The 23881-nt window shown below is 51.7% G+C and overlaps 5 protein-coding genes across 5 annotated transcripts; 4 read left to right on the forward strand and 1 right to left on the reverse strand.

Moving 5' to 3' along the window:
- Positions 1–215: 215 nt before the first annotated feature.
- On the forward strand, positions 216–5139 carry GIQ15_06187 (transcriptional repressor Sin3p; the record flags this gene model as incomplete). Its single annotated transcript, XM_033553604.1, has 7 exons — positions 216–389; positions 772–872; positions 936–1190; positions 1374–1695; positions 1759–3099; positions 3159–4397; positions 4456–5139. The coding sequence occupies 7 exons, from the start codon at positions 216–218 to the stop codon at positions 5137–5139; spliced, it is 4116 nt and encodes a 1371-aa protein (XP_033404748.1).
- A 2299-nt stretch (positions 5140–7438) lies between these two features.
- Positions 7439–9123, forward strand: GIQ15_06188 (uncharacterized protein; the record flags this gene model as incomplete). The annotated part of the gene is made up of 2 exons (XM_033553605.1): positions 7439–7607; positions 7661–9123. 2 exons carry the CDS (start codon positions 7439–7441, stop codon positions 9121–9123), a joined length of 1632 nt encoding a protein of 543 aa, XP_033404749.1.
- Positions 9124–12060: 2937 nt separating this feature from the next.
- On the forward strand, positions 12061–13871 carry GIQ15_06189 (uncharacterized protein; the record flags this gene model as incomplete). Its single annotated transcript, XM_033553606.1, has 3 exons — positions 12061–12249; positions 12301–12376; positions 12433–13871. The coding sequence occupies 3 exons, from the start codon at positions 12061–12063 to the stop codon at positions 13869–13871; spliced, it is 1704 nt and encodes a 567-aa protein (XP_033404750.1).
- A 581-nt stretch (positions 13872–14452) lies between these two features.
- Positions 14453–16377, reverse strand: GIQ15_06190 (protoplast regeneration and killer toxin resistance protein; the record flags this gene model as incomplete). The annotated part of the gene is made up of 3 exons (XM_033553607.1): positions 14453–14490; positions 14548–14751; positions 14814–16377. The coding sequence occupies 3 exons, from the start codon at positions 16375–16377 to the stop codon at positions 14453–14455; spliced, it is 1806 nt and encodes a 601-aa protein (XP_033404751.1).
- Positions 16378–17937: 1560 nt separating this feature from the next.
- On the forward strand, positions 17938–21600 carry GIQ15_06191 (chitin synthase D; the record flags this gene model as incomplete). Its single annotated transcript, XM_033553608.1, has 2 exons — positions 17938–21427; positions 21491–21600. 2 exons carry the CDS (start codon positions 17938–17940, stop codon positions 21598–21600), a joined length of 3600 nt encoding a protein of 1199 aa, XP_033404752.1.
- Positions 21601–23881: the final 2281 nt, after the last annotated feature.

Here is a 23881-nt window from a genome sequence, read left to right on the forward strand (position 1 = left end):
AAACCGAGATGCGTGAACGAGAGCGTGAAATGGCTGATAGGTACCATCGTGAACAGCAGCAGCAACAGCAGCAGCAGCATCCGGTTCAAAGCCATACGGGCTCCATCCCGATTCACCAGCCAGTCGCGTCAAAGGTACCCAGCTCCATCCACGGGCCCAACGGGTTGCTATCGAATCTGGGTGCAAACGTAGCGACCAACGCACCACAGCCGTCCATGCAGGCTTCAAACCCGCCTGCCAGCCTGTTTGGAAGCTCGATGCAGCACAGCGATGGGCCACCCCGCCAGTTCCTCCAGCCCTCGCAGCCCGTTCTCGCTTTTAACTCTGGGCCCTCGCAGGTTCCAGGGAGTGTTGCGGCTTTGGCACAGGGTCAGCAGCCGATATTAAATGTGAGTTGAGTTGTTTGAAATCTTCCCTCTTCTGTTTCTCTCCTGCAACAAAGATGGTGATGGTGAATGAATATTGGGGCCATACATACAATGAGAGTAAAGCTGGCTTGTGAAGATCACTCGCAATAGCCGGGCTGCTCATGGGAATAATTAGGGAATGGAACTTGCCGTGAACTTTCATTCACCAGGGCTAGGTCTCCAGTTGGACTAATTTCACTTTGCTTAACCTCATATATCATTTGCACTTTAGCACCTGTGTTATGCCTCCCCTCTCGATTGCTTTCATTCCCCATTTTGCTTGTCATTTTCAATTTTCCCTCAAACCTATGAACATCGGCCTGCTATATCAGCGAAATTCGTACTAATGGGTCCCAATAAACAGGATGCGCTCAGCTACCTGGACCAAGTCAAGGTCCGTTTCGTTGAGCAGCCAGAAGTATACAACAGATTCCTCGATATCATGAAAGACTTTAAAAGTCAAGCGTACGTCCCTTTTGGACTGGAATGCGGCACACAAGGCGTAAGGAAGACTAACCATCTCTCTAGAATTGATACTCCTGGTGTCATTCAACGGGTTTCGACCCTGTTCAATGGCCATCCTGCTCTGATTCAGGGATTCAACACCTTCCTACCACCTGGCTATCGCATCGAATGCGGAACGGACGACAACCCAGACGCCATTCGCGTCACCACCCCGTCGGGGACAAATACTATCTCCATGCAAGCTGGCCCTCGACCGGCATTAGGCGCGCCTGAAGGCGCTGGCCCTACAGCTGCCTCTATTCCAGCTTCGCGCCCAGAGTATTACGACCAGCCTCGTACCGCATGGCAGCATGGTCACGTCCAACAACAGCAGCAGCAACAACAACAACAGCAACAGCAGCAACAGCAACAGCAAGGTCCCCCACCAGGTGCAGCGGGCTCGTACTCTCCCAAGTCACAGCATATGTCGGCGGGAATGTACGGTCAGCAACCGCAGTCCAGACACAATCCATCACAGGACACACAGTATGACTACCAGGGCCAACATGATCAGCAAACCTCCAACGATGCGGCGGCAATGGTTCACCAGCAGGAACAGAGAGGTGTCTCACAATTGCAAAATGCTGTTTCTGTTGCCACTGCCGCCGGTCGACAGGCAATGATGCAGCTTCCACAGAGCACCCATACACCTGGTCCGTCACAGCCTATGAACTCTCTTGCCGGTGGTATTGGATCTTCGGGCGTGATGCCAGGTCAAGTCGATGCCACCAAACGTGGACCCGTCGAATTCAACCATGCCATCAGCTATGTTAATAAAATTAAGGTAACATCCCCACGTTAAAAGCTTCCCCTCGCCGGCATATCCCGCTAACCTTGATCTCGTTAGAACCGCTTCTCCGATTCACCCGAGATATACAAACAATTCCTTGAAATACTACAGACATACCAGCGCGAATCTAAGCCCATCCAAGACGTCTATACTCAGGTCACCCACCTCTTTGGGGCCGCGCCTGATCTTCTTGAAGACTTCAAACAATTCCTACCAGAATCCGCAGCCCAGGCAAAGGCTCAAGCTGCCACTTCTAACCGTCAGTCGCAGGACGAGGTTCCTATACTCAGTAATGTACGCGGAGAACCAGGGTATGGCACTTCAGCACTCCCACAGCCTCAAATGTCGAGGGGCGATGTCAAGATGCCGCCGCTAGGGCAGTTTAATGTGAAGGATTCAACCAAGGAGAACAAGAAACGCCGTGGTGGGCCGAGTGCCGGCGTCGTTGGGGCCGGAATGCCCGGCATGCAACCTGCAATTGGTGATATGAACGGCAACCAGATGAATAAGAATGCCGCCCAGCAGATGGGCATGAATAAGAGAACAAAGTTCAGCCACAAGCCCTCTGCAGCGGATTCGCAGCCTGCAATATCACCAACTCTCGTCCCAGCATTGCCTGAACCCATCCCTCCAAGTTTCTCTCTCACGCCTTCGCACGAGGAATATGCGTTCTTCGACCGCGTCAAGAAGTTCATCGGCAACAAGCAAACGTTTGGCGAATTCCTCAAGCTTTGCAACCTTTATTCCGCAGACCTTATCGACCGCAATGTTCTTGTTAACCGTGCTGCTGGCTTCATTGGCGCCAATCAAGAGATCATGTCCTGGTTCAAGCGCTTCATGCACATCGAGCCCAAGGACGAGCTCATCGAACCCAAAGCCAAGCCCGATTCGGGCTCCGTCAACCTCTCCCACTGCCGCGCCTTGGGACCTAGCTATCGTCTACTACCTAAGCGTGAGCGTCAAAAGGCCTGCAGCGGTCGCGACGAGCTGTGCAAGAGTGTGTTGAATGACGACTGGGCATCCCATCCGACATGGGCTTCGGAAGATTCTGGCTTCGTCGCGCATCGCAAGAACCAGTATGAAGATGCACTCCACCGCATTGAAGAAGACCGCCATGACTACGATCACCATATCGAAGCTTGCATTCGTACCATCCAGCTTCTGGAGCCATTGGTGCAACAGATCTCGCTTATGAGTGACAGTGACCGGGCGTCGTTTAAGTTACCGCCTGGTCTTGGTGGGCAGAGTGAAACCATCTACAGACGAGTTATTAAGAAGATATATGATCGCGAACCTGGCCAGAGGGTGATTGAGGAGATGTTTGCTCGGCCGTGTATCGTGCTTCCCATTATACTAGCGAGGTTGAAGCAGAAGTGTGAAGAGTGGAAAGCTACACAGGTATGTTTAACCCCTTTCCGCGGCTTTTACCGGTATGTATTTTTGCTAACCCGACATAGCGCGAGTGGGACAAGGTATGGCGTGAGCAGATGCAAAAGGGCTTCTGGAGAAGTTTGGATCACCAGGCCATCATCATGAAGGGCAATGACAAGAAATTGTTCTTGACCAAACATATACACCATGAAATCCAGACCAAGTTCGAAGAAGGCAGGAATCATCGCAGAAGCGGAATGCAGGTTTCCAACTATCAACTTGACTTTGCCTTTGAGGACTCCGAAGTTATTCTCGATGCCACCCATCTCTTGCTCTGCTATCTCGATCACAGCTCAGCTGGTTTTGGCGCCGATCCACAGCGTGTCATGGCCTTCATCAAAGATTTCATTCCCGTTTTCTTCGGCATAGACCGTGAAGCGTTTAAGAATTATTTGTCTGAAGTATACGATAGCACATCCGCAAGCGAGGATGCTGACGACGATAGCTCACCAGACGAAGCACCTATCAGGCCAAAACGCATCACAAGCGGAAAGAAATTTGAACTTCTTCGCGAAGTTCTTGATCGACGTCCCGATAGATCTAATAGGCCCGAACTAGATCTCAGAGCCGGATCGGCGGCAGCTAGTCGAGCCACAACACCCATGTCTATGAACGGATCAACACCCGCCCCTCGCTCAGGAGACAGCTTCGATATCGCCGAGCTTCGATGGATGGACCATCCTACCCGCGGCAACTTCCATCAACAACGCGAATATCCACTCAACGAGCCGTACAAGAAGAAAGTCCACCATTTCTACTGCAACCTGACCATTTACTGCTTCCTGTATACCTTTGAGATTCTCTACCGCCGTTTGCTACATGTGAAACAATATGAGAAAGAAGCTCACGAAGCTGTGCGCCGAGCCATGGCACCCAAGGCTGCTCTCGAGCTGGGCATGATTGATAAATCGCCTTCAGACCTCCTTTACGACACTGACCCGAAGGCCAATCTGTACCACCAGATCGTCCGCATGTGCGAGGAGGCCATCACGGGCCAGTTGGAGCTGACACATCTAGAGGAGACGCTCCGTCGCTTCTATATGAAAACTGGATGGCAACTTTACCAGCTCGATAGAATATTGGGCGGTATCGCGAAATATGCTGGCGGCGTGTTCAACAGTGACGTCAAGGATAGGACCTCCGATGTCGTCAACCTGTTTTACAAGGAGAGAGACAAGGAGGAGACAACGCATAACCAGGAGATCCAGTACCGCAAACAGGTCGAGCGGTTGATCAAGGAGGGGGATATCTACCGCGTTACCTACGTAAGTGCCTGAAAACTTTCTCTACGCGGCCCAACTGATGCTAACAAATCTACTTCAGGTACCCGCCGCAAAGCATGTTCTTATCCAGCTCTTGACACCAGACCAAGGCACCCTGGAAAGCGATGGCCTCGGCCACGAAGCCCGGTGGTCCTACTACGTCTCAGCCTATACGATGCGAGACCCCACCGAAGGAGTCGTCTTCTCAGACATGCGCATGCCATTCCTAAAACGCAACCTACCTTCCAAAATGGACTCTGACGACGAATACAATAACTTCTATAAACCACTTGTCCACCATGACGGCCTTGTCATCCGCATCTGTGCTAACAGTTACAACATCCTGTACGAGCCTGGCACCGAGGACTGGTGGTACCGCCGCGAGGCCGTCAAGGAGTCCCAAGCTGCCGAGACTGCGAGGGAGTTTGCCAGTTTGAAGGAGAAACGCAAGGATCGATTTAGAGGGAAATTTGTGAATAATCCGACATGGGCACGTGGACTGAGTAAAGATGAGGTCGACAGATCAAACCAGCAATTCCGAACCTGGGTTGGAGCCGCAACGGAGGACAATGCCCCTATTGCTTCCGCTTCTGACGCCGCCGCAGCAGAGTCTAAGCCTGATGATAGCGCCAACGCAGCCGACCGCGCTGAAACCGCACCAGCTGATGAGGTGAAGGGCGAAGCACCGGCGGACGAGGACCAGGAGATGGGCGGCGTCTCTACTGACCCTGTCGCCGTGGCATAGGAGGATCATCCTCCTCCGTTTCCGTTCCATGTTCCCTCATTTCTTAAATATCTATCTCTATTGTATGCATATCTGGGGGAGTTGCAGTTCATCAAGGCACCCGGCGCCGGCGCCCTTTTTGATTGAGACGAGGCCAAAGTCCGACATCTCATATCTCAGACGTACATTTATCGGGTTGGTAGGGAGGATACTATATCTGGCGTGGCACCGTCGTCCTTTTTACCTCACTCAGTTCCGCTTTAATGTCTTATTCATCCATGTTTTTTATTTATCTCTGACCAGACCTGTGACTTATGGCCGTGTACTATTTCTACGCTTTGTAATTGATATATTCCTATTTGTAATTGATATATTCCTATTGATCAGTTCCACTCTATTTCGCTATAATCTCCGTGCATATGTGCGTATGTGGTTGACGCGGGCGTTGGACGTTGGAAACTTACCTGCTGACTTGTAGTTTAATCCCACGACGTTCGGCAACCACAACCGTTCAATGGACAACTGATCTCACCTTTGCTACTGCTTCAATTCTCTTACTCCCGATGTATATATATGACCTTTAATAGTCTGCAATCAGTGAGAGATACGTGGCTAACACCAGAGCAAGCGTATCCATCACTGCGAGCGCCCTACGCTGAAGGGTACTCCTATAGACGAATGTTGCAGTGAGAGTCTAGGTAAGTATGACCACCGTACTTGGTACAGAGTAGAAGCTGACAGCTCAGCATGCCTACAGATAAGTGCCAGCTGTTATATACTCCGACTCGTTAATCTCCGGCGTCCAGCGAAGAGCCTCGTCCGCAGGGCGCTTACAGTAGGAAATCTCCTACGCTCTCTCAGGAGCAGCCGGAGATTCCCAGGACCGTACACATTCGTCTGACCTGCTCGTACATCTAACACATTCTATTCGGCGGAGTTTTCGGCACTCCTGTCCAGATCTACCCAGAGCCGGACGTGATTGGACATCTACGCACACGCCAGCACAACCTGTGTGATGGGATCTCGCATATTTACTGGGCTCGGTGGGGTCATCGGATTTCTGCGCAAAATACATGCAAGGGGGTCACCACGGCCGGATGCCCAACAAAGAATATGATCTGCGGGGTACGCCCACGCTGGCCAGACAGCGCACGACTTGGGCCGTTCAAGGGGGAGGCTCGAGGGAAGGCCCGAGGGGATACGTCGCGAGGTGTGCGCGCCCAGAGAACGAGGATTTGCCAGCGAGGGGCAGAATTGATAGCGCAGAGACTACGGAGTACGGGGTAGAGACTATGGGAAACCGTTTTTCCTTTTTGAGATACATCGCAATACCGACGAAAGGGGCGCAAGACGGGGGATGAGTGACAGCTGCGAGTGTGACAGCGCCACGTCAAGGTGAAATACGGCTAGACAGACGGCGAGCGGCACAGGGAGAGCATTTTGCGAGCGCCACGGGCGAGAGGCAGGGCAGGCAGGGGAGGCATCTCCGTGGTGTTCGGGTAAAAATAGCGCTCACACGAGGCGGAGACAGGGAAGAGGCAGGTCGAGCGAGCGAGCAGAGCCCTACAGCTGGCAGGGTCAGGGGCCGTCTTCTAGGTGAAACGCAGGAACAGGCACGGAGAATATGGCCCAAGACATTACCGCTGGCAGCTATAGACTATTGAGAGACACTGCCAGACCTGCCAGAGACCTAACGTATGTTCTTCCCTTTTCTCCCTTTTCTTCTACTTTTTACTCCCTTTCCTCCTTTTAGTCCCTCTTTCCTTCCCGCTGTCTATATCCAAGGCGTATTTATGGTATCGCCGTTACAGATATACTGGTTCTGCCCCTGCCGAGCCCGCTCCAGCCAATCACAGCAGCGAGGGACCTGGCTCACCGCCACCCAGGGCGATCCATAATACATACCATACCATCAATACGTCAACAACATAACAGTAACAATATCAATATCATCAACATCAACATCATCAACATCGTCACATCATAAACAAAGTACTAGAAGATCAGAGAAAGAAAGAGGAAGAGAAAGGAGAAAGGAGAAAGAAAGAGAAGAGAAGAAAGGGAGAGGACTAGTTTAGCGCTGCGCCAAGGGGAACGCTCATTTCCTCGCACTAAGAGGACGCCCCTTTAACGGGCCCTGGTCCAGTACTTAGGCCGCTCGCCGTCCGCCTGGTCCTTTCATTTCCCCTTCGACTCTTCATATCGTCCTCCGGTTCCCTACCACCGCTTCACTCTTTCAGCGGGCACTCTTTACGACTTCACGCGCCTCTCCTTCTCTTCTATCCCACCAGCACACGCTCCATCGCGCAGAGAGAGAGACATGAAGGCTTCCTTGTTCGTCGCGGCCGCCGGCCTGCTGGGCTCTGCCCTCGCCAACGGGCAGCACGCCCACGCCCACGGCAAGTTCCATCGCCGTGGAACTGCGCCAGCTCCTCAGGAGACCTGCGGATGCACCACCAGGGTCGTCACCTACTACGCTGAGCCAACTCGTACGTATATCAATCGAATGTGGATGGTTTGGATATCGATGCTAACGAGACAGTGGTGTCTGAGCCCGAGAAGCACTCGACGACGACCGTCAAGTCGACCAGCTACACCACCCTGACCGTCGACGTGACGGCCTCGCCCTCCGAGGCGCCGCTGCCGACCAACATCGTCACCGTCTACCCAACTCCAGGCACCTACACCATCCCCGCGACCACCATCATCGTCTCCAAGACGACCACCGTGTGCGATGCCACCTCCACCCCCGTTGCCCCTGGAACGCACACCTTCGGAGGTGTCACCACCTCGGTGACTACCGCCACCACCATCACCTGCCCCTATGCCACCGTTGAGCCCACCGGCAGCACCTTCACCAGCATCATCAAGATGACCACCTTCACTTGCCCCAGCGCCGGAACCTACACCATTGCTCCCTCCACCACCGCCGTCGAGAGCAGCACCGTGATCGTGTACCCAACCCCAGCCACCTTCACCCCAGGAACCTACACCCAGCCCGGCAAGACCTTGACCGTCACCAAGACCAATGAGGTCGTCTTCTGCCCCAAGCCAACCAACGCCATCCCAGCACCACCAGTCAAGCTCCCCGTCTCCGTTCCCGCAGTCCCATCCGTGTCCGTCCCAGTTCCCGCCGTGCCAACCAAGATCCCAACTCCAAAAGTCCCAACCCCCAAGGTGCCAGAGGCCCCAACCAAGCCTTCAGGCGGCGGTCTCGGTGGTGGTGAGAAATGGGGTATGACCTACTCTCCATACACCAACGACGGCCAGTGCAAGGATGCCGCTGCTGTCCTTGTCGACATCGGTGTCATCAAGGGCTCCGGCTTCAACACTGTCCGTATCTACTCTTCCGACTGTGACGGTCTCAAGCACGTCGGTGACGCCTGCAAGTCTCACGGCCTCAAGATGATCCTCGGTGTCTTCATCTCCGAGACCGGTATCGAGGGTGCCAAGAAGCAGGTCACCGACATCACCAGCTGGGGCAGCTGGGAGCTCGTCGAGCTCATCGTCGTCGGTAACGAGGCCATCCACTCCGGCCACGCTGACGCCGGTTCTCTCGCTGGCTTCATCAGCTCCGCCAAGGGCTCCTTCAAGGGTGCCGGCTACAACGGTCCAGTCACCACCACCGAGCCCACCAACGTCTGGCAGGCCAACGGCCCCGCTCTCTGCGGTGCCATTGATGTCCTCGGTGCCAACATCCACTGCTTCTTCAACCCAGACGTTACCGCCCCAGACTGCGGTAAGTTCGTCGCCGGCCAGATCGAGCTTCTCGGCAAGATCTGCCCAGGCAAGGAAGTTGTCAACCTCGAGACCGGCTGGCCCAACAAGGGTTCCCCCAACAGCCTCGCCATCCCCGGCTTGAGCCAGCAGAAGCAGGCCATCGACTCCCTCATCACCTCCGTCGGATCCAAGTCCGTCTTCTTCTCCTTCGGTGATGACGCCTGGAAGGCCCCTGGCCCATTCGGCATCGAGCAACATTGGGGATGCATCAATCTCTTCCAGTAAATGTAAAGTTAGCATCATAGCTAGGTCTATTATTCACTCACCTTTCTAACTTTTACATTTCACCGCCCTGCCTTCATTCCTCCTCCCCCTTTCGCCCGTGTTCGTGACATGACTTTTTTCTTTGGTGTCTCTTTTTTTTCCTCTTTTTTCCCAGCCTTGGTTGTAGGCCCGTTTTACGTTTGGAGTGAGTTGGATCGGAGGAGTTGTATTGTACGTACGCATCAACCGTATTCATATTTAATCCATGTCAAGATTTCTTAAGCAAGAATAAGGTCAACCTTCCAAGTTTCGTAGTCGCCACTCTCATCATAGGGTCATGTGATATTGCACTCTACTTGCCTATCACTATGATGAAAACACATATTTACTTGTGACGACGTTTAGTTATGGTGTTGGTACAAGTAGTGGTAAAGCTTCATCTCTAGTAAGTCAATCTTTACTTATCATCCTCGAACTCTCAACGAATATACCAATATCCAGGGCCACTGTTCAGTGTATAGGCCCGCACGACGACCAGGACCATATTCCTCCATGTTCCCATGGACTATCTATCTCAGTTGGCAGGATTGGATCTTAGGGTGCAATGTATATTTCATGCGTTAAGTTCAGCTGTATGCAGTATCTGGTCCGCGGCTGAGGGCAGAAGGGAGTGGCTCGGCGGGCCGTTCCGCGCAACTTTAACCCGACATGGCCGATTCCTGTTACCTTTGTTGCATTCTCAATGATAGTATGGCCTTTTTAAGACGATACAGCTTATATCATGTCTTAATCGATATTACTATCCCAAGGTACGACAAAATTATATCTGAGCTTGTCCATAGCGGTCGGACCTGGATTGTGATATGAACCAAGGATGCATCTCCTGCATTAGACCAAGATGTCATTTGGCCAACTGCTCTGGCCGAGCTATGATAGTGACCAGTCTAGAACTGAGGCAGCATTGTCCAAAAATGATTTCTCGTCTTGTACGCGATGATCTGACGTCTACATGGGGATCAGGGATATGGAGCGGCCTCTCAAACTGGCAGACTTAACCCAGAGCTAGTCGGTAGGAGGGGACTCAAGGAAAGCTTAGAGATGGGGTTTAACCCATGGTCTAATATTGTTATTGATGATCCATTCGCGGAGATTGCTGCATGAATGAATCGACCAAGGCGCAAAATTAGACCGCTCCAGTCGACGACGCCGTATGATCGTTGGCTTGAACAGTCCTGAGATCATGGGTCCGTTGATAAGTGAATGGTAAGTTTTTGTCAAATACTGTTTGATAATCTTTTCCAAATATTGACATAAAAACTATGCGAGTGTTTAATTTGCCTTGCCTCTTCGCTGACAACTTAACTCACTTGGGACTTATTTGCATTTTTCCGTTTGTTAATGTTTGTCAATACTTCGAAAGCCTAACCTACTAATCTTAGACCTGCATCAACACATAATCTTTCTAGATATAACAGTAGATGGTGTCTGCTACAATTGATCTTCTCTTGTGTTGACTTAGTGACACTGGTGAGCAGAGAAATCTTCGGTGGCGCCTGTTTAGTCTACTATCTGAAGACTAGGTAATGATTGATGTCTTATTCCATCTAGTTATATTGATAGGGGATAGCTCTAAGCTGCCTGCATTATCTATAGGAACTGGCCATTTTCTTCGTAGTTGATAAGCTAAAATATCATAACTTTCATAACTTGTAGTAGATGGGAGCTGATAAGTTAAATACTAGTACCCGTACCCCAGTGCCGCCATACTGTGGCCGTCTTTAAACCCTGGTTAGTACTCCGTGGTGTGGTCTCCTATTTTCCTCACCAATTTGCCTCACTCTAGAAGAGCTAGACATCCCACGATATAAAGAATGGCTATGCAAACTTACTAACCGACAAGGCCACAGCTAGGTCTTGACTCTACGTGGCTATAATTCACTGCTAGATCTGGTTCTACGGCCGTACGCCCAAGCGGTTCTACTTTTTGGAGAACTTAAATATAGCTTTTCGCGGCTATAGGGGAGTCTACCCTGATAGCTTTCTCCCATCCCATGGTGCGTTGCCGACTTCTATCTCGGTGACAGCCCTTTTGCGATCTGGACCATGTGAAGAAGTGGCTGTATATCTCGACATTTCCATGGTGATGAACTCCTGTATCATCTAGACTCCACCACGCCATGACACGAAGTGGAACTTATTATGCTCTGACGCTCTCGTTCTACCGACGGCGTAACTTGTGCCCGTCGGATTCTCTAGGTTAGAAAGTTCTTCCGTATCGCACCGTTAACGTTTTAGCTTCCCAAGAGCTCGCAAGTTTCGCCCAATAACCAACAGCGTACGGAGCACTGACCAGCAGGGAACAAGCACCCGAGAATTAAGACGGTGGACAACACGAAGATGTGATATCACGGCGCAGAGAGAAATGCAGCTGCCTGGGCTCTATCGCTGAAGTCGTTGGCATTTGCCCGATTTGGCCATCTCTGCGATGCTCTTTGACCATCCGCGCCTCGGTTTTATCGTCATGGCATATGCATAACGTTAAGGCAATGCTTAACGTTATACAGCTAGGGCTGATATCTGATGGATCCTCTTCCCTGTGGGCTGCCACGGTGAAGATTTTGTCTGGCTCAACGTCCTTATCGCACCATGACGCGCAGCCAGGAAGCCAGCCGGGATGGAGCAATGCAACTCTCCCGTCCATCAAGATGGCTCTATATCCGTTCGCTTTATCTCGTTTTCAGCGGGGCGGTGTTTCTTAACCGGGTGATCTATATCTGTCCACAGTATGAGCTTGGAGCTCCCGAGATGGAATATATATATGGCTGGCCCTTGGTGTTGCCAGAATATCAGAAAAGGCCATACCTCTCGGATATACCCTTATTGATTACTCTAGGGAAGAGCTAGACTACTTGAAGGCTCAAACATTGTTACCTCTCCTGATCTCTTGCAGACGCTAGCATGAGTCTGACCGTCGAAGGCGAGGACCGCAATGGTCCATCTCCATCAGATAATTCCTCTACCAGCAGTGCACACAATGAGATAGGCGAATTTCGTCCCTCGAAACGGACCTGGTTGATCTTCCTAACGCTATCAGTACTGACACTCATGGTGGCGCTGGATGGGACGTCCATATCCGTTGCCCTGCCTGTATGTGACTCTATATCGACGATGTCATCTAGATAGCTAACAAGCCTTTAGATCATCGCAACCAAGTTGAATGGCTCTGCAATCGAAGCTTTTTGGAGTGGAACATCGTTTCTCTTATGTTCGACAGGTACGCATCTCTCGCCCTTCTAACTATATTCTCCTCCCAGAGCTAACATGGCGTAGTCTTCCAACCAAGTTTCGCCTCATTCTCAAACATATTTGGTCGCAAACCTATTATCCTCATTGCATTGGCTTTCTTCTTCGTTGGCACGCTTGTCTCCGGCCTCTCCAAAGGGTTCACGCAGATGCTGATCGGCCGCTCCATCCAAGGTGTCGGTGGAGGCGGCTTGATCGCCTTGACTGAAATCGTCATCACCGATCTTGTTCCAATGCGTGAACGAGGAAAATATTTCGGTATCCTGAGTTCGATGTGGAGTCTCGGATCAGTCCTTGGACCCGTCTTGGGCGGTGGTTTCTCTCAGAATGTTTCTTGGAGATGGATCTTCTATATCAACTTCCCTTTCATTGGCATTGGCGCTGTCTTTATCGTGCTATTCTTCAAGCTCACTAGAATTCCGGACTCTCTAGCTGCCAAGTTACGCAAGATCGACTACATCGGCGCTGCATTATTTGTTGCATCTGCCGTCTCCTTCCTCATCCCCGTCACCTGGGGAGGAGTCATGTACGATTGGAGCTCATGGAGGACTCTGGTGCCCTTGATCCTCGGTATCGTCGGGTTGATATGCTTCATGCTTTATGAGACATACGTTGCAGCTGACCCTATGGTCCCCGTCACTGTCTTTGCCACCCGCACCGCCATCGTCACATACATCGAGACAGTACTACACGGCCTTGTCCTCTGGTGCGGCCTCTACTACATGCCACTCTACTTTGAGACGGTCAAGGAATACTCGCCCATCCTATCCGGTGTAGCGCTCTTCCCACTCAGTTTCACAGTGGCTCCCAGCGCCGTTGTAGTCGGCATCATCACCACTTTAACCGGCAAATACCGCTGGTCCATCTGGGTTGGCTTCCTCCTCAGCACCGTCGGCATGGGCCTCTTTGCAATTCTCAAGGTGACCACCAATGTTGTAGGTTGGATATTCCTGATGCTCCCCGCCGGTGTGGGACTGGGTATGCTCTTCCCTGGCCTGGGTTTCGCCGTCCAAGCATCGGCCTTAAAGGGTCATATGTCCATGGCCGTGGCGCTGTTTAGCTTTTTCCGTGCCTTTGGACAGGCCATCGGTGTGGCTATTGGAGGTGTGATTTTCCAAAATCGCATGGTGAGCAAGTTACAGAAATATCCCGAGTTTTCTGCGCCTGGAATTGCAGAGGCCCTGAGTAAGGACGCCGCAAAGCTGGTGCAGCTTGTTCGTGCTATGCCAGATGGTGCTGAGAAGATGCATCTCAAGGAGGCGTTCACGGGCAGCTTGAGGTTTGTCTGGATTGTCTGCTGCGTGTTGATGGCTGTTGGTGGGTTGTTGAGTCTATTAACAGCATCATATGACTTGAATCAGGGAATTGATTCTGATCAGACTCTGATGGAGAAGAAAGATCGGGATTCGGCTGTAGAAACGGCTGTCACTTCACAGGCATCTCTTGGCTCCGCAGAGAAGCCTTAAATGTTCCATTTGACGTGTGACATGTATTGGGTGGCTACTTCTTTTCTTTTTATTTCTGTTTCTATTTTGAGCTAGAGGCGCGAATGGAGTTGGGGTGGTGTATAATGTAATGTAATGCAATCTTATATCATTCTCAGTTTCAAGTATATTTCATATCCAACGCGGAAGAGTAATTCGTTAATAAAACATAGGACATTATTTCATTCTGTTTAAGTCATGCAATGGATGGCTCAAGCAAGATCCAAGGTAGGACGAGATATGTGCAATTTGCATGAAACACTAGAAACAGGAATAATGCGAACCCTAAGCCAATGCATCCGGTTATCCAACCTGGTAGGCGGGTTATATCGAGGATAGACCGCCAAACAAACGCATGTATATGTATGTATGTATGTTGTATATGTGGTATTAATTATTACGCAAAATCTCTCGTTATCTCAATGCCATGAAACCAATTGAGTAGAGGATAGGGCAGAAAAGGGGACCAAAATGAAGTATAGATGTAAGAGGTAGATGCAAGAATGTAAATGGGTCAAAAAATGAAGAAACAAATATGCGCTCAAATTCTAAAGGAGTGTGAATTAAAAGAGACCGAATCGTTTTCCTTTTTGTTTTTCTCCTGCGGTATCGTTAGTATCTATATTGTTTATGATAGATAAGGGAGAAGAATAGGTACCATTTTTTTTTAGACGACGGGAAGCGGCAGAGGCAGGATCGGCTCCGGAGGCAGCGGCTCTGATGGCAGCAATACGATGTTTTGCTCTCTCATCGCCATGGTCTGCGGCGCGGACGTACCATACGTTCGCCTCGAGGGGGTCACGACGACATCCTATGCCCATCTCAGTGAAGTAGCCGACTGCGTATTCTGCTTTTGCCAGGCCTGTACAAGATAGTTAGTATATATTCGAGCCGATATAAGTGATAGAAAATAGAGAAGCTCACCACACTCCGCTGCCCGTCTAGCCCATTCATAAGACTCATTTTCATCCTTCTCTAGAATCGGCTCTGCCCCGACCATAAACCACGCACACAATGCCATCATGGCCATCGGATGACCGAGCTGAGCGGCTCCTGTATAGAAATGCACACTCAGAGCTGGGTCGCGAGGACAGTTCAGCTTCCCATGTTCATAGGCATCGCCCATACGGTAATTGGCCTCTGCATGACCCAACTCCGCACTCTTCGTGAACAGCTGTGCAGCGTAAGATTCGTCCTGGAACACATCGTCTCCATATCCTGCTTCGTGCAGCAATCCCAATTCAAACGGCGCAGCGTTATACTGAACATCAGCAGATTCAGCAGCACGTTTGAGCCAGGTGAGGCCCTCGCGGTATCGCTTTGTGAGACCCATATCGCCTGCCAGACATGCACGACCAAGCCGGGCCATGGCTCCCGGGTGGTTTTTAGAAGCAGCCTGACGGTAGAACTGGACGGCCTTGGCGCCATCCTGTTTACTTCCCCAGCCAAACTCATAGCAGAGGGCGGCGCGGTAGCCGGCCTCCGCGTGGCCATGTTTGCTGGCGGCAATGAAGAGTTGGAAAGCTTTGTCGTGGTCTGGTTTCCCCTTGTTGAAGAGACCGGAAGCTAGGCCGTCGGCAAGGTAGTATTGGGCGTAAGGGTAGCTCCGGTCTGAGAGGCGTTGTAGGATACCTTTGGCTTCGCGGAGTAGTTCGGCGCGAGATGTGCCTTCGTTGCCTGTGCCTGCTGGACCCCCCCCTTGATTCGACTCCGTCTCATCTACCTCCTGAGCAGCGTGTATCATAAAGACGGCAAACTCATACTGCGCGCCTGGGTCGTTGGTCTTCTTCACGTTGGCCAGATACATGTCAAACGTCTGTTTCTGGCTGAGCAGGGAGGCATTGTTGCCCACGGCTGAACGCAACTGCGCATTGCTGAGGGCGCCGGCTGCAGGAGGCGGTTGCGGATACGGTACGTTCAGCAGGTCAACAAAGGAGAGGGGACGGGTATCTGTGTGGGAGTGGGAGCTGACTGCGCGGGCGTGAGGAGAGTGTCTTCGAGGGTGAGGGGAGAGGTCTGAGTAGCCTGAGTGAGGGACGCCCAAGTGGTCGCCATTGGTGTTTCGATTGCTGGAGGAACGGGAGGAGACGCTGGCGCTCGCACTGGCGCTGCGGAGGTGTCCGTGGAAGGGCTGGTGGTGGTACTGGAGCGGCTGGTAGGGCTCTTCAATGCTATCATCACTCGTCCGTCCATCCTGCCCGTCAGCCTGCCCATCTGGTCCATCCATCCGACGTCCATCAATGGGACCACTTGTCCGCCTGCTGCTGTCCAGCGTATTATGTATCTGGCCGTCCATCATGTGTCCCATCTCCGCGCTGGAAGGCTGTGGCTGCGGTATGGCCGCATCTATCCTGACCGGCGAGACAGGCCCTCCGTGCATGACAGCATTCTCCTGGCCATCCGGGGGCAGTATGGGAAGTGGTTTTCTCGAGGGCGTGGAACGTAGATAGACGGGCAAAGGAGGTGAGAGGGGCGGCTGGCTGCCCATGTCGTCTGTTGATTTCAATAACAACAGCGGGATAAAAATCAAGGAACCAAAAAAAAAAAGACGTTGGTATGTAGACTGATAAATTCACCACCGACCAGTCAGGCTAATGAGAGGCAGCTTGTCATGGACTGGCTGTCTGCAGTGTGACCGCGGTGTGATACGGCTTCGGTCGTCGTCAGTCGTCAGTCGCCGGTCGTCCAGGTTTCCTGTCCGTCGGTCAGTATGCCAGCCAGCAAGGAGGAGGGACAGGGTACGAGCTTATGAACACTTTTTAATGCAAGCGGAAGAACATAATGGCGGATGAGGAGAGGATCTGGTGGAGCTGAGCGAAGATCTGAGCCACGGCGATGGAGGATGCGGCTACGAATAGACGAATAGCGAGACGAATAGCGAGAGTAGACGAGCGAACGAGAGAACAAGTAACGAGAGAAGCAAGGAGAAGCAATGAGAGAATGAACGAGAGAAGAAGAGAAGAGGAAGACGGGGTGTTCGTGGTGGCTGAGATGAGGCTCTGGAGGTTGTCTTTGATATACGAGGATGCGCCCAAAGGGACCGCAAAGTCGATGGTCTGGAGATGTCGCAGCATTGGACCGTCCAGCAGCACTTTTAGGCCGCACTACGGAGACGACAGGGGGCTACATGCATAAACTACGTACTAACTGTGCCTTTGCCGTCCTAAAATAGACCGTTTGTATAGTTATTCGTCGAGGCGGAGACCGCTCGCTTAGCAAGGCGAAGACAAAGCGAAGAGAAAAGAAAAGTGACTCCACGGAGAATAGGAGAATAGGAGGATGTTACAGATATGATAAGAAGGATATGACAATAAGAATATGATGATAGAGACTAGAATAGAGAAGAGAAGAAGAGAAGAAGGATGTGAGCTGTTCATCTTGTCTGCTGTCTTATAGATCTGAGACACCAAATAGCCGGCCCCTTTTCTCTAGCATACCTGTCAGTATCTATCTCTACGGAGTATCTCTTCTCCATCTCTTCTACGGAGTATCTATATCTATCTCTCTATCTCTATCACTTCTATCTATATATCTCTATCTTTATCTCTATCTATATCTCTTCCATCTTCTATGTTATATCTATATATATCTATATATGTATGTATGTAGGTGTATGTATTCGTATGTATGGAAGTGTATGTATGTAAGTAATGTAAATACCGCCACCTGCAAAAAGGTTCCTGGCCCGCCCGTCTCCAGCGTAACTGCCGTACCGGTAAAGTTACTCGTTGCCCGCGAAACGAAAACTGGAAAAAGGGCGAGAGAAAGCGACGAGAAAGCGAGACATCTTCTTCCCTGTCTCTCTACACAAACACAACAGCACCTCACACATCATCTCACGGCGATAGTCTTGACTATAGCAGTGCTTACTCCGTATGCCGGCCTGAGGTGTCGCTCGTTATCACCGTCGCTCGTTATCTTGATGTTGTGACCCCTATCACCGCCTCGACGTCAACATAAACATCAACATCAACATCGACGTCAACATCAGACAGACAGACACCGACACAGAGAATCCATATGCTATAGCAGTTGACCGTGTTCTAGGATGTCCCTCCCCCAGCGGCCAGGGCCGTCGTCGCCCTCGCCTCGTCAACCGTCGTTTCGCGACTCCTACCAGCGTCGACGGCCAGACATCGAGTCCGCCTCCCCGTCGCCCTCGCCCTCGCCCGCCGCTGAGCTCAGTCGCAAACGCAGCCTGGTGCGCCCTGAACGCCATAGGATCAGTCGCGACCATCCAAACTACCACTACAGGCAGCATGCCCAAAACATGGCCGTCTACCCTTCTACCACGGGCAACGACCCCGTCTACGAGGAAGCCGAGATCCCAGAGATGGCAGACACCACGGAGACCGTCAGCTCGGGGAGCACCGGTCTCAAGAGCCTGAGCAAGCCCGAACGGAACACTACCAGTCTGGAGAGGAACCCCAGCATAGACGTCAACTCGGTGCCGTCGACCACGGGACCCTCGACGCGACCCGTCAGGCATGCCGACCCTGAACGCCGGATGCAGAGAAAGCTCTCCCGCAAAGCCTCCAAGTCGACCAAGGAGGAGCGGCGTCTGGAGGAGAAGAGACGGCAGGAGATGGAGAACATCAAGCCGCCCAGCCTGTGGAACGTCTATTGTGGTATGGTCACCTTCTGGGCACCGGACTTTTTGATAAAGTGCTTTGGGATGCCTGCCAAAGCTCAGCGGAGAGCGTGGCGTGAGAAGATGGGTCTCATCAGTCTCATCTTGCTCATCTGTGGTTTCGTGGGGTTCTTGACCTTTGGCTTCACTCAGGTCGTCTGCAGTGCGCCGCCCTTGCGTCTCAAGATCAACGAGGTGGAAGCCGGGTACATGATCTTCCACGGAAAGGCCGTCAACCTGGCCAGCTCTCAGCATCCTGCTGTGCTCGGTCTCCCAGATGGTGCCAACGTTGTTTTCTCTGGTGATGGATACGGTGGACAGGATGGCAGCTTTCTCTTCCAGAACGTCAATGGCGCGTGCAAGGGGATGATCACTCCCACGCCAAACTCGGACATCCCTCACAACAGTGATGGTGAACTGGGTTGGTACTTCCCATGCGTCACCTTCAATCAGGATGGCTCGACAAAACCAAATTTCACTACTCCGGAATATCTGGGTTACAAGTGCCATACCTCCGGAGCCGCTCGAAGCGCCTTTTACAGTCTAGACACCACCGGAGAGGTGTACTTTTCCTGGAACGACCTGAGGAACAAGAGCAGAAACCTGCTCGTCTACTCTGGAAACGTGCTCGACCTCGACCTGCTGAAGTGGTTCAACACCAGCCAGGTCTCGTACCCGTCCCGCTTCGACCAGCTGAGGGAGAGCTCAGAATTGCGCGGCATCGATGTCACCCACCGCTTCCAGACCGGACCCGAGAAGGCCATGTTCAAATGTCTTACCCAGATCATAAAGGTCGGATCCATCGATACCGAGACTGTCGGCTGCATTGCTTCCAAGGTCGTCCTGTACATCTCGCTAGTCTTCATTCTGGCGGTCGTCATTGTCAAGTTTCTCCTCGCCCTGGCCTTCCAATGGTTCCTTGCCCGCAGGTTTGCCGCGCCCAAGACCGCCATGGACCCTAGCTCGAAGGAGCGGAAGCGCCAGATCGAAGACTGGAGTAATGACATATACCGCCCTGGACCTCGCCTGGCAGACCCTGCCTTACCGGACCGTTCCAGCAAGCGCGCGTCTACCTTGTTCCCAACCACTTCGCGATTCTCTAGTCCTTATATGGTCGGGACGACGAAACAGAGGAATACCATTACCACCATGTCCAGCCAGAATAATACCAACCGTCTGAGTGCTGCTCCCATGTATAAACTTGGCGGCAACGTGAGCCAGGGAACTCTCAGCGCAGATCCACGACAGAGTCTTGTCGGTAGCCGGACCAGTCTGATGGTTCCCGGACATGACCCTCGCCAGTCCACTATCAGTGACATTGAAGGTCAGGGCCCAGCCGAACTCGTCCATGAAGCCGTCGTGCCACAACCTCCAGCAGAATGGCAGCCGTTTGGCTACCCGCTAGCCCATACCCTGTGTCTAGTTACTGCTTACTCTGAAGGTGAGGAAGGTATCCGCACCACCCTGGACTCCATTGCCATGACGGACTATCCCAACAGCCACAAAACCATTCTTGTCATCTGTGACGGTATAATCAAGGGTAAAGGCGAGTCTATATCGACCCCTGACGCTGTCCTTAGCATGATGGGTGACCACGCCGTGCACCCAGACGATGTCCAGCCCTTCTCCTATGTTGCCGTAGCCTCCGGTTCGAAACGCCACAACATGGCCAAGATCTACGCGGGCTTCTACGGCTATGGACAGAACTCCGTGGTCCCGCCAGAGAAACAACAGCGCGTGCCGATGATGGTAGTCGTCAAGTGCGGAACTCCCGAAGAAGCCACGAAGAGCAAGCCTGGAAACAGAGGTAAACGAGACAGTCAGATTATCCTCATGTCCTTCCTACAGAAAGTCATGTTCGACGAACGCATGACGGAACTCGAGTTTGAGATGTTCAACGGTCTATGGAAAATCACTGGCATCTCTCCAGACTTTTACGAAGTAGTCCTCATGGTAGACGCAGACACCAAGGTCTTCCCCGACAGTCTGACGCACATGCTCTCAGCCATGGTCCGCGACCCTGATATCATGGGTCTTTGCGGCGAGACCAAGATCGCCAACAAGTCCGATAGCTGGGTAACCATGATCCAGGTATTCGAATACTTCATCTCTCACCACTTGTCCAAGTCGTTCGAATCTGTCTTTGGAGGCGTCACCTGTCTACCAGGCTGTTTCTGCATGTATCGTATCAAGGCACCCAAGGGCGGACAGAACTACTGGGTCCCCATCCTCGCCAACCCAGACGTGGTAGAACACTACTCTGAAAACGTGGTGGACACCTTGCACAAGAAGAATCTCCTGTTGCTGGGTGAAGATCGATATCTGTCAACGCTCATGCTCAGGACTTTCCCCAAGCGTAAACAAGTCTTCGTCCCACAGGCGGTATGCAAGACAACTGTGCCCGACAAATTCTCCGTCCTGCTCTCCCAGCGTCGTCGATGGATCAACTCCACCGTCCATAACCTCATGGAACTCGTGCTCGTCCGTGACCTCTGCGGTACATTCTGCTTCAGCATGCAGTTTGTCGTCTTCATGGAACTGATCGGAACTCTCGTCCTCCCAGCCGCCATCGCATTCACCTTCTACGTCATCATCATATCCATCATCCACAGCCCGGTACAGGTGATCCCACTTGTCCTACTGGCGCTTATCCTGGGTCTACCCGCCGTTTTGATCGTAGTCACTGCCCACCGTCTCTCATATGTGCTGTGGATGTTCATCTACCTCCTCTCTCTGCCCATCTGGAATTTCGTGCTACCTACATATGCGTACTGGAAGTTTGACGACTTCAGCTGGGGAGATACGCGTAAAACGGCCGGGGAAAAGACGAAGACTGCCGGAATCGAGTACGAGGGAGAGTTTGACAGTAGTAAGATTACTATGAAGAGGTGGAGAGATTTCGAGAAAGGTATGTCCTTTTTGAACTGTCTGATTTGTCGATGATAATAGGTGTCTAACATATATGTTTTAGAACGCCGAATCCGAAATGCGAATGCAGCCAGTCACCATCACACGAATTCTTCCTTCTCGAACTATGCGGCGCATAATTCTGTGTATGGTGGGTACTCCGACTACCAATGAATGCTCCGAATCCAGCATGTGTATTCTTTTTTTTACCCCCGTTCGGCCTTTTAAAATATCCAATCTGCCACCAAATTTTTTATATATCACTTCTTGCCTTATTACTTTTTCTACTGCCCTTCTATTGCAACGAGCCATGAAAGCTTCATATAGTTACATCTATGTTCAGTGACTGTTTAACCCTGATATACCAACCCCTGCTGTACTAACTAGTAATATTTCCTAATATTATTCCCTCCCTGTCCTCTCTTGGCTCGTGCTTCTGTATCGTGTTTTTACCTTGTTATAGTATTTTCTTCTATCGATGGGCCCTGTTTTGCTTCCATCCGGAGTCAGCGTGCACACCTGCTATTCTCTTTATCCTGTCTGTAGGTACATATATACACTTATATACAAGAAATGTCCTCTTTTATCCTCGTCCTCCCCTCCAACAGGTGAACTGCTGTAAGGTACGTATGCCAACCCCCACGCCCACCACCCTTCGCACCACCACCTATCCATGCCAGCAGCTTAGTAAACCGTAGCCAGCGCGGGGATATAAAACCCATCTGTGCTACTCCAAGAACAGCATTTGCATGGGTTTGCATGGGGCCCTTGAGTGGCCTACTATATAATTCCTTCTTATCCCTTAAAAGGGCTATATGATCCTAACCTGCAGATACCGTGTTTGGCATATCACGCATGAGCCCACATCCCTGTCTCGCATGATATACTACGCTGATAGAAGGCCTGGGATGTTAGGCTGCTCTCTTGGGCACCAGCAGCAGTGCGATCGATGCGGTGCGATGCCTGCAGGGGCCAGAGAGGGCTGCCGCGTCAACTGCAACGGTAGCTGTAGCCGTAACCAGAATATGTATACCATGGCGTATACGGAGTAAGCCACGTACATATGCAGGGGACAGAAAGAAGCCATCGCTGCGTCTGTTATCGTCCTATATCCCGTAAGTAAGTAAGTAAGTCAAGTATATCAACCTACTTACATATGGAAGATGTTTGCTGGCGATTCGCTGCTCTCCCGCTCCCGTGCCGCGATAACTGCATACGGACAGGCATGCGGTAGCGATGTGTCACCGTCTCCCCATCATGCGCCCATCCACCCACCATGCATCCGTCATGCATCCCGGCGTGGCCCATCAAGCCGTCAAGCTCCATCTCTTGAATGTCCGTCCAGTCCATCCCTGGCGTCTTCGGTCCCGGTCCCTGGAAGGCTGCGGCGATGCCCAAAAGTGGTTAGACCTGTCCGGGTGCTCCCTCCTGTCACATGACCCCGGAGCTCGGCGTTTCTTTCCCTGTGCGGGGGTTCGAGGGCCGCTGGGAACCAACCTTCGACCTCGACTTCAACTTCACGACAACCTCGACTTCCCTCTACTTGCACAGCTCTCTGACATATCTCTCGGACGCCAGCTTGAGAGATAGAGATAGTCAGAATAGGCGGGACAGGCAGCTTGCGCCCTGCTCATCCGGTCACATCTTCCCTCTACTACGACTACGACTACGACTACTCGACTCGACTACTCTCCGACTCCAGACTCCAGACTCCAGACTCCCGACTCTTGGGTCTGCTTGGCTGCTCTGACAAGGACCGGCCAATTGGAACTCCATTAGTGCGCTGCTGCAGCGTCGGATCCTGCATAAGATCCTGCACTCTTCCTCAGCAAAGGGAAGCCATCGTTGGACTGTCTCTATACAGACAGACAGACGTCGTCACTGTTTTGAAGCCGCTCTTGATACTAAAATTGGTTGCTTCTTTGCATATTCTCTCTGGCCTGGACCTGTGACTGTGACTCTTCGCTTGTGCTGTCATTCACACTTAAAAGCTGCGTAGTAGTGCCGGCGCCTATCTCTCATCTCCCCTCACTTCACCTCACTTCACTTCTCTCACCTCACTTGGTCCTCTCTACCAACTTAGAGCAACACTTAACTTGCTTTCTTGGCTCCTCGCGTCCTTCTTGCTTATCTTCTGTGTAACAACACGTCTTTTTTTCTCCCTTCCTCTCTACTTCTCTTTTTCTTCCTTTTTCTTTTTTTTTGTTGTGTTGTTGTGATCAGCATATTCCTTTTTCCAGCTATACTTGTGGTGGCCAAATCTTCTCTAGATCTCCATCTTAAAAAGCTACAACTTTCAGCTTGCTCTAATCATCCAAGGTATGTGGCTGGTTCTGTCTGACTGTCGCTTGATTTCTAACAGCAGCTTGTCTTTCTAGCACTTGATCTTGCCGAGATCTTTAAATCATTAACCAATCAGGCACTGGCTTCACGATATCGTTAGCACTACACTGGT

The sequence above is a fragment of the Arthroderma uncinatum genome (genome assembly GCF_011692745.1).
Source record: "Arthroderma uncinatum strain CBS 119779 chromosome Unknown scaffold4, whole genome shotgun sequence".
NCBI lineage: Eukaryota > Fungi > Ascomycota > Eurotiomycetes > Onygenales > Arthrodermataceae > Arthroderma > Arthroderma uncinatum.